Source organism: Gigantopelta aegis, chromosome 15, assembly GCF_016097555.1.
Source record: "Gigantopelta aegis isolate Gae_Host chromosome 15, Gae_host_genome, whole genome shotgun sequence".
In the NCBI taxonomy this organism is placed as follows: domain Eukaryota; kingdom Metazoa; phylum Mollusca; class Gastropoda; order Neomphalida; family Peltospiridae; genus Gigantopelta; species Gigantopelta aegis.
This window is the reverse complement of record NC_054713.1, coordinates 22,862,278-22,873,383: the sequence shown is the minus strand read 5'-3', so window position 1 is coordinate 22,873,383 and position 11,106 is coordinate 22,862,278. Positions and strand designations below refer to the sequence as shown.

Here is an 11,106-nt window from a genome sequence, read left to right as displayed (position 1 = left end):
AAATCTTTGAAAACGTTACGCTTAGGTATACAGGTCTTGATGGCTTGTAAACAAATGACCCATTCACTGCAACATATTACGTAGAGACCTTGCAAATTTGCATACCATTATTAACCGGGTTAATACACTAAATTATCACATGTGTTTTTGACATGGATATCATGGGTAAGTTATACTTACCACGTATTTAATAGCTTTAGTTATCGAATAATAATTATAATATGTGAACATTCTATTGTTATAATTGTTTGGATTAGACCACATGATATCATTTCACTTAGATAGCTGATGTTTTTAATTGCATGAACATGAATTTTGCAGGTACTATCGACAATGCTTCGAGCTGTATTTTGTGTCATAAAATAGCTGCTTTTGTTAAATCAGTAAATGTTAATTAAAAAACGACAAAAACATTCAGACATTTAAAAGTTGTTTGTCGAAGACTTGACAATGATCTCATTCGCCTACAGAGGAAAAAGCCGAACTGTAGATTAGGTGTTCGTGTATAATACACATATATGCATACCTCATTGTGCTCTATGTATAATGTTTGATTTTGTATTTAGTAGGTGTCATCGTTGGTGTTTTTGTATATACCTCTAAATATAATCCGTATAATTATGTATACCCGATGGGATTGTCCAGTAGGCAAGACTATGTGATACTGATTGTTGGCGAAGAAGCAAAATGAGCCGAGTACCTTCAGAAAAGTTATTAACTCAATGTTTCTATGTAATAATGCCAAATCGTTATAGCTTATTGATTATTACCACTGACTAAAAGGACGTCCTCCTTTTAAAATTAATATTGATATAGATTGGTCAGATCATAAACCATGTTTTTCTCATGAATTTTTATATCTGTAGGCACTTTGAGTCTACAGTGTTATTCGCCAAGTGGCAGCACTACCAGCTCAACCACCAGACCAAGTACTAGTTCAACTACAAGTCCAACTGCCAGTTCAGCTTCCAGTCCAACCACTAGTTCAACTACTAATTCAACTCCCAGTCCATCTACTAGTTCACTTACCAGTCCAACTAATAATTCAACTACCAGTCCAACTACTAGTTCAAATACTAGTTCAACTATGAGTTCAACTACCAGTTCAAATACTAGTTCAACTACTAGTTCAATTATGAGTTCAACTACCAGTTCAACTACTAGTTCAAATACTAGTTCAACTATGAATTCAACTACCAGTTCAACTACTAGTTTAAATACATTTTCAACTATGAGTTCAACTACCAGTTCAAATACTAGTTCAACTACCAATCAAACTAACAGTTCAAATATCAGTTCACCCACAACACCGACCAATACCCCAACCGTAATCCCGACCATCAGCTCAACGACCAATTCAGCAAGCAAATCAACCATCAACTCATTGAACACATCAAGTACCAGCAGCTCAGCTAGTTCAACGCAACCAGGAAACATAACATCTGTGCATGGTTCCACATCAGTGTCAGTATCAACACGACCAACTACAGTGGAGAAAACGATTTCCACCAAGATGCCTCAATCATCATCAGACCCAAAACCATTCCCAGGTAAGCAAATGCTAGAACAACCAAATATAGCCAGTTACACCTTTAACTGTTATCATCGTCGTGTTTCCTAGGATAAACCCAAGTACATGTGCAAACGTTTAGTTTAATACACATTAAACATGTTATTATTACGTATTTATTAAAATGAGCCTTAACCTTGATTTTAGTGTGTCTTTCTTCATTTCTTTCTATCTAGTTTTGTTTACATTTATTTTCTTTACTGCCTTAGTTAATTTAACAGAGAGGTTAGCGCTGAAACATTCACAGTGACGTAACAAAAGAAGCGATATCTCCTAGGAGAATACGGCAGGAGATATCGCAAATTAGATTGCCAGCGATATCTCCTACAAAAGCCTTAAATGGATGATAAATTACTGTACCTGCCGGTTTAATGCATTCATTAGGTATGACTGACTAAAATGACGTCTGATGTTATACCCAAGTTTGATTTTATATATACGTTTTCATCAATTGTTGTCAAAAATACAAATATTTTCACCGATCATCGATAAGGTGAAAACGACTTGCAGCTCAGTTTGCGAACACCTAATGTTAGCAATTTTTGAGAACATTCCACCTCAGCAGTCTGCAGATACATCCACGGAGTTATTCTTTGGGCAGGACTCAATTTGTTGAACCAGTCTTGAGAGTGGCAATCCTCCTAGAGACAGGTCACGAAAGATGCATCGTCCTGGGGGAGTGACAGTCCACCAATAGACTAATCACACAGAGATCATTCGTCTACCAATAGACAAGTATGCATATCACACAAAGGTCATTCGTCTACCAATAGACAAGTATGCATATCACATAAAGATCCTTCGTCTACCAATAGACAAGTGTGCATATCACATAAAGGTCCTTCGTCTACCAATAGACAAGTATGCATATCACATAAAGATCATTCGTCTACCAATAGACAAGTATGCATATCACATAAAGATCCTTCGTCTACCAATAGACAAGTATGCATATCACATAAAGATCATTCGTCTACCAATAGACAAGTATGCATATCACATAAAGATCCTTCGTCTACCAATAGACAAGTGTGCATATCACATAAAGATCATTCGTCTACCAATAGACAAGTATGCATATCACATAAAGATCCTTCGTCTACCAATAGACAAGTATGCATATCACATAAAGATCATTCGTCTACCAATAGACAAGTATGCATATCACATAAAGATCCTTCGTCTACCAATAGACAAGTATGCATATCACATAAAGATCCTTCGTCTACCAATAGACAAGTATGCATATCACATAAAGATCCTTCGTCTACCAATAGACAAGTATGCATATCACATAAAGATCCTTCGTCTACCAATAGACAAGTATGCATATCACATAAAGATCCTTCGTCTACCAATAGACAAGTATGCATATCACATAAAGATCCTTCGTCTACCAATAGACAAGTATGCATATCACATAAAGATCCTTCGTCTACCAATAGACAAGTATGCATATCACATAAAGATCCTTCGTCTACCAATAGACAAGTATGCATATCACATAAAGATCCTTCGTCTACCAATAGACAAGTATGCATATCACATAAAGATCCTTCGTCTACCAATAGACAAGTATGCATATCACATAAAGATCCTTCGTCTACCAATAGACAAGTATGCATATCACATAAAGATCCTTCGTCTACCAATAGACAAGTATGCATATCACATAAAGATCCTTCGTCTACCAATAGACAAGTATGCATATCACATAAAGATCCTTCGTCTACCAATAGACAAGTATGCATATCACATAAAGATCCTTCGTCTACCAATAGACAAGTATGCATATCACATAAAGATCATTCGTCTACCAATAGACAAGTATGCATATCACACAAAGATCCTTCGTCTACCAATAGACAAGTGTGCATATCACATAAAGGTCCTTCGTCTACCAATAGACAAGTATGCATATCACATAAAGATCCTTCGTCTACCAATAGACAAGTATGCATATCACATAAAGATCATTCGTCTACCAATAGACAAGTATGCATATCACACAAAGATCCTTCGTCTACCAATAGACAAGTGTGCATATCACATAAAGGTCCTTCGTCTACCAATAGACAAGTATGCATATCACATAAAGGTCCTTCGTCTACCAATAGACAAGTATGCATATCACATAAAGATCCTTCGTCTACCAATAGACAAGTGTGCATATCACATAAAGGTCCTTCGTCTACCAATAGACAAGTATGCATATCACATAAAGATCATTCGTCTACCAATAGACAAGTATGCATATCACATAAAGATCCTTCGTCTACCAATAGACAAGTGTGCATATCACATAAAGATCATTCGTCTACCAATAGACAAGTGTGCATATCACATAAAGATCCTTCGTCTACCAATAGACAAGTATGCATATCACATAAAGATCATTCGTCTACCAATAGACAAGTATGCATATCACATAAAGATCCTTCGTCTACCAATAGACAAGTATGCATATCACATAAAGATCCTTCGTCTACCAATAGACAAGTATGCATATCACATAAAGATCCTTCGTCTACCAATAGACAAGTATGCATATCACATAAAGATCATTCGTCTACCAATAGACAAGTATGCATATCACATAAAGATCCTTCGTCTACCAATAGACAAGTATGCATATCACATAAAGATCATTCGTCTACCAATAGACAAGTATGCATATCACACAAAGATCCTTCGTCTACCAATAGACAAGTGTGCATATCACATAAAGGTCCTTCGTCTACCAATAGACAAGTATGCATATCACATAAAGATCATTCGTCTACCAATAGACAAGTATGCATATCACATAAAGATCCTTCGTCTACCAATAGACAAGTGTGCATATCACATAAAGGTCCTTCGTCTACCAATAGACAAGTATGCATATCACATAAAGATCATTCGTCTACCAATAGACAAGTATGCATATCACATAAAGATCCTTCGTCTACCAATAGACAAGTATGCATATCACATAAAGGTCCTTCGTCTACCAATAGACAAGTATGCATATCACATAAAGATCATTCGTCTACCAATAGACAAGTATGCATATCACACAAAGATCCTTCGTCTACCAATAGACAAGTGTGCATATCACATAAAGGTCCTTCGTCTACCAATAGACAAGTATGCATATCACATAAAGATCATTCGTCTACCAATAGACAAGTATGCATATCACATAAAGATCCTTCGTCTACCAATAGACAAGTGTGCATATCACATAAAGGTCCTTCGTCTACCAATAGACAAGTATGCATATCACATAAAGATCATTCGTCTACCAATAGACAAGTATGCATATCACATAAAGATCCTTCGTCTACCAATAGACAAGTATGCATATCACATAAAGATCATTCGTCTACCAATAGACAAGTGTGCATATCACATAAAGATCCTTCGTCTACCAATAGACAAGTATGCATATCACATAAAGATCCTTCGTCTACCAATAGACAAGTATGCATATCACATAAAGATCCTTCGTCTACCAATAGACAAGTATGCATATCACATAAAGATCATTCGTCTACCAATAGACAAGTGTGCATATCACATAAAGATCCTTCGTCTACCAATAGACAAGTATGCATATCACATAAAGATCATTCGTCTACCAATAGACAAGTATGCATATCACACAAAGATCCTTCGTCTACCAATAGACAAGTGTGCATATCACATAAAGGTCCTTCGTCTACCAATAGACAAGTATGCATATCACATAAAGATCATTCGTCTACCAATAGACAAGTATGCATATCACATAAAGATCCTTCGTCTACCAATAGACAAGTATGCATATCACATAAAGATCCTTCGTCTACCAATAGACAAGTATGCATATCACATAAAGATCCTTCGTCTACCAATAGACAAGTATGCATATCACACAAAGATCCTTCGTCTACCAATAGACAAGTGTGCATATCACATAAAGGTCCTTCGTCTACCAATAGACAAGTATGCATATCACATAAAGATCATTCGTCTACCAATAGACAAGTATGCATATCACACAAAGATCCTTCGTCTACCAATAGACAAGTATGCATATCACATAAAGGTCCTTCGTCTACCAATAGACAAGTATGCATATCACATAAAAGTCCTTCGTCGTAGCACTCACAATCTCGTCAAAAGTTTCCCTTTTCTTTGCTCTGTGATCAGACGCGAATTGTGATTATGGTAACGGTTTTGTCATTCAGATTTACCAATTATTCAGTTTTGTTTAAGGAAGGAAGGAAATGTTTTATTTAACGACGCACTCAACACATTTTATTTTCGGTTATATGGCGTCAGACATATGGTTAAGGAGCACACAGATATATATAGAGGAAACCAGCTGTCGCCACTTCATGGGCTACTCTTTTCGATTAGCAGCAAGGGATCTTTTATATGCACAATTCCACATACAGGATAGCACATACCACATACTTTGATATACTAGTCGTGGTGCACTGGCTGGAACGAGAAATAACCCAATGGGCACACCGACGGGGATTGATTCCAGACAGAGCGCGCATCAAGCGTGCGCTTTACCACTGGGCTACGTCCCGCCCTCAGTTTTGTTTAAATGACTATACAACTTGTGAATTTCTAATTATTAATACGTGTTTCGATATCTAGTTGCAGGTGTATTAGGCGGAATCGGCGGCGTCGTGTTGGTTGCTGTAGTGGTCATAGTCGTTGTCGTTGTTGTTAAAAGGTAAAAACAAAATAGTACACCGCATGTTTGTAAACTTTTGGTATTTGTTTAATGTTTTTTGTTTTCTTGGAATTGTTAAGAATGCCGGTAATGATTACCATTACATTCAGCACAAAAGAAATGCCAACGTCCATGTTCATATTGATTAAATTGTAGACGTATCTATAAACACTTTCATATCAATAAACACTTTCATATCTATAAACACTTCCATATCAATAAACACTTCCATATCTATAAACGCTTTCATATCAAACAGATTTTACGTTAGGTATTAGTGCATACGTGTTTGTGTGATTTAAAAGGAAAACTGTTTTAATTAAGTACAATTAGAATATTGCATTATTACATAATAATAACTTAACGTCATGGATGAAATCATTTGTAATTTTCTTATGTCTAGATATACGTAGCGAGCTTAATACACACTGTGTTATAGATGTTACATAATAATTTAAAGAATTGTACAAACAACACAATCTTCTTCATATTCCCTGGTGTCAGATATACTTTTAGTCATGTACATATGATAGACATAAGGATATTTTGTGTCATATAGGTAATTTATTTTACACATCATCATACATATATAAATGATTTTAATTACTATTGTGAAAATATTACTTTCATTATCTTTTTTTTTACTTCGGAAATAGAAGAAACAAGAAATACGGACATGATTTAGACAATGATGGAGGATATTGGAACATGGACACGGGTCCTTGTAAATACCAAAATAACCAGTCATTTGGAACACATCCAAATATGTTGGCTCCAGCAAACGCAGATGTCAGAAATTGCATTCAACCAAACCAGAATGGCAGCTGGATGATTAGCTATCGATCAGACGACCATGCTTCTATTGATGATGGAGCTGTTGGTGCAGCCTCAGAAGCCAAGGCGGTAAAACCACAGATAGCCACGGAAGCAAACCTTTCTGCCACGGGTGACTCTGACAGTTCACCAAGACAACCTGACGAAGATGATGTTTCCGACCTGTATGCCAAGGTTAACAAAGACAGGACGTCAGCCACATCCGTGACAGGGGACGCCTTGCCCGTGATGCAGATGAATCAACTGTATGCTTTGGTTGATGAAACTGAAAATGATGAAACAATCCCCGAGACTGATGTTGGTGGTGATGTTTACGCCGTTGTAAACAAACAGAAGAAATCAGGAGAGAAAAGTTCTGAATGTGTAGGGGAAGATTCTAAATCACTAGAGAAAAAATGTAACTCTACAGGAAAAGATACAACTGAACATGATGAAACATCACAAGATATTGACGTTGCTGATGATGTTTACGCTGTGGTAGACAAACGGAAGATGTCGGGAGGGAACGATTCTGAATCTGAAAAGAAAGATGCTGAATCTCAATGGAAAGATTCTGAAGTTGAAGGGGGAAAATGCTGAATCTAAAGGAAAATATGTTAAATATGAAGGGAAAGATGCTGAATCTAAAAAGGAAGAATCTGAATATGAAGGAAATGATTCTGAATCTGAAAGGAAAGATTCTGAAAGTGAAGGGAATGATTGTGAATCAGAATTGAAAGATGCTGAACCTAAATGGAAAGATTCTAAATCCGAAGAAAACAAGTCTGAACATGTACGAACATGTTTCGACTTTGCAGTAAATGATGATATCTACACACAAGTTCGCAAACCGAGAAAATCTGCCAAAAATCCTAACCTACCCATAGGAACGCCTGGACGTCTGTACACTGGGAAAGATTTCAAAGAAAGCAGCGAGCAAAGTGAGGGAGCCGCGATAGGTGATGTTGATATGGATCCTGTTGCAACAATCGAGGGGGATGATCTCTATTCAAAAGTTGTTTGAACAGTTAACTATATAATACTAGTGGCGTTGATGATTGTACCTGCTGCTATCCTATTTCTGATAAACCGGATTTTAAATAGAAACATAAAATATCACTTTTCTGTCAATAATCCACGTGGTATAAGCCATCTGGAAGTAGCGGATTGCATGTCTTATGTTTTGGACCAAGTATGACAGTTACTATATTGATACATTTAAGCCAGAAGATACTATTTTTTTCCCCAACTGTATTACATTCACTGACATGACTCTTGAGTGTCATGTTATCCTACTTCTCGTTTTACTAACGTACTATCAATATTGTGTACACATTTATGTGGAAAACAGTCTTATTTGCCTAAATGCATAAACTGTGGCAGCCAAAAGGCTTGTATTCATATTCCACCTTCAGAAACACAGCCAGTGGAGAGAATTGGTTCTCACTCTAATAAGTCGATATGTTCGACTCTAGTTATCGTCCATTTATTTTTTGGCCAGGATGTCGGTAAACACAGTCAAGTCTTCACTTGACATGGTTCAAAACGCCAAGTACATACGTAATAACACATAACAAATAGTATTGTTTCTAAATTACGTTTATATATTATCTACAGAATTTATGAAGCCTGTGGGATTTTTAAAAGTTTTGTTATACATAGAAGATTCTTTTTTTTCTATTTTGTTTTAAGCCCAGTGGTAAAGCACTCGCTTGGTGCCCAGTCGGTCTAGGATGGACTCTCGTTGTTGGGCCCATTGGGCTATTTCTCGTTCCAACCAATGCACCACGACTGCTTTATCAAACTCCGTGATATGCACTATGCTGTCTGCAGGATGATACATACAAAAGATCCCTTGCTACTAGTGAAACCTGTTGGCGCTTTGCTCTCTAAGACTATAATGTCAGAATTGCTAAATATTTGACATCCAATAACCGATAATTAATACATCAATGTGTTCTAGTGGTGTCGTTAAACATTAACTTTAACATAGAAGCTTTTGGATTTAACATATGACGTAATTATCACTACTGTAGCCGGGGTTTTTTATAATTGCAATCAGACATTACTTAGATTTTATTGTTTAGATTATCCATACATCGGTACATCCGAAGTGATTTTCGTCATACTGTTGTCTTTAATTCACAAATAGCTACTTTCTTTCATTTTTGTTTTATAAAACGCACGTATCTGTGAAAATTAAGTTATGGAAGCGAGCTCTTATCTATTGTTTTGTTATTTCCTCGCTTTAACGTCAGAGCCTCTTGTTTCACTCCATATCAATGTATCTATTATATCTATGTATCTTTGCCCATATCTATGTATCTATTATTTTATTATTTTTATCACTTTTTATAAAATTTGAACGTGGCCACACTTAAATACTAAATGTTGGATTGTTTCTGGAAAAGTACTGCAAAAGCTACAAGTTCTATAATCAACACAATGAATTATATTTAAGAATTTGTTAGTCGCCAAGATACTGTGTACAATTCTTTACTGAAACCATGCTAAACATGTATCTTGCATGCTAAGGAGAGCGAGGGAGTGAACTGTTTTCGATTCCTGTATATTATATATAAGTGCCTCATGTGCATGTTTTAACTGTGTTTTTGAAACTGTTATTCGAGTATTTTGTATATCGAACATACATTTGCAGCCACGTTTATCTTTAAACAACATGCTTAGGTTAAATGGAAAGATGGATTTTATTACTAACGTAAACATGCCATCATTTAAGTTGTTTAAGTTATGTATAAAGGATTTAGAAGCATTTATGAATGAATCATATGGCCAAAACAAATGGTGGTTATGTGGTATTTTGCTATGAACCCTATATTGTTAATTCATTTTATCACATATAAAACTGATACACGCCTTAAGATATTTTAATATATATATATATATATTTTAATCTTTACATATTTTACTGTAACTTGTTCATTTCTATTATTTTTTATTCATAGTTTAATTCTATAATTCTTTATAAATTTAGTGAAAAGTTGACACCCAATAAAGTAAGCTTTAACATGTTTATAGATTAACCAAACTTAATCTTCATTTTCATGTATTCCAATAAGGGAATACGATTTGTAACTATTTCTCCTAATAGATGGGTTAGTTAGGTTTAAGGTTGTAAACCTTTATTAATATATAAATAATATATATATATATATATATATATATATATATATATATATATATATATATATATATATATATATTATCAGTTTGAAAGGCAGGAAAATTATTCAAATTGGTGCCATATCGCAGAAATAACCATGAAAAACCCCTGATCTGGAATTTTTCAGTCTCCATAGCCTTCTTACAGATACAAGATACATTACTTAAGCTGACATTAAAGTAAAGCAAGAATAGTTGATGATGTGTATATAAATACTATCAACTTCCGAAACAATGTAAACATATTGTAATTCAGCACATAAAATCGCATGGATCAGGAATACGCAATACACGATTAAGTTGCCACTCTTGCACAATTGCCTGGTCCTTCACATGCGTACTTGTGTGTGGCGTTTATCGGTATTAATAGTTAGGCAAAGAAGCAATTGTTGTGCAACTATCTGTATGTGTTTACGTTTGGTTTATTATTGTTATACTTTTATAAATATGTTTGTCATTTTGTTTTCTAATGTATTCGGATCACAGTGCACTGAAAAGACGTATCAATGTCAGACTTTAAAATATTTTGATATTCACATTTATAAATGAAATAAAGATATTTCTGCAAAAACTTGTACATATGTTTAAATACAATATATGACCCTAAACAAACTGGAATTCTGTCAAACCCGGCCATGTTTCATGTTTCATATATATAGAATACTATACTCGTTTTCGCTAGATATAATTTTTACGAAACTCGTGAACTTCGCATGGTATCTGACCTCACTTTCGTTCTTTACTTTTGGGGCGAGACGTAGCCTAGTGGTACAGCGCTCGCTCGATGCGCGGTCGGTGTGGGATCGATCCCCATTGGTGGGCCCAT

General features: G+C 35.4%; 1 protein-coding gene across 1 annotated transcript; it reads left to right on the top strand.

Annotated features, from left to right (window-relative positions):
* The first annotated feature begins 6,236 nt into the window (after positions 1-6,236).
* On the top strand, positions 6,237-10,262 carry LOC121390561. The gene is made up of 2 exons (XM_041522405.1): positions 6,237-6,284; positions 6,941-10,262. The coding sequence occupies exon 2, from the start codon at positions 6,993-6,995 to the stop codon at positions 7,695-7,697; it is 705 nt and encodes a 234-aa protein (XP_041378339.1). The 5' UTR covers positions 6,237-6,284; positions 6,941-6,992; the 3' UTR covers positions 7,698-10,262.
* Positions 10,263-11,106: the final 844 nt, after the last annotated feature.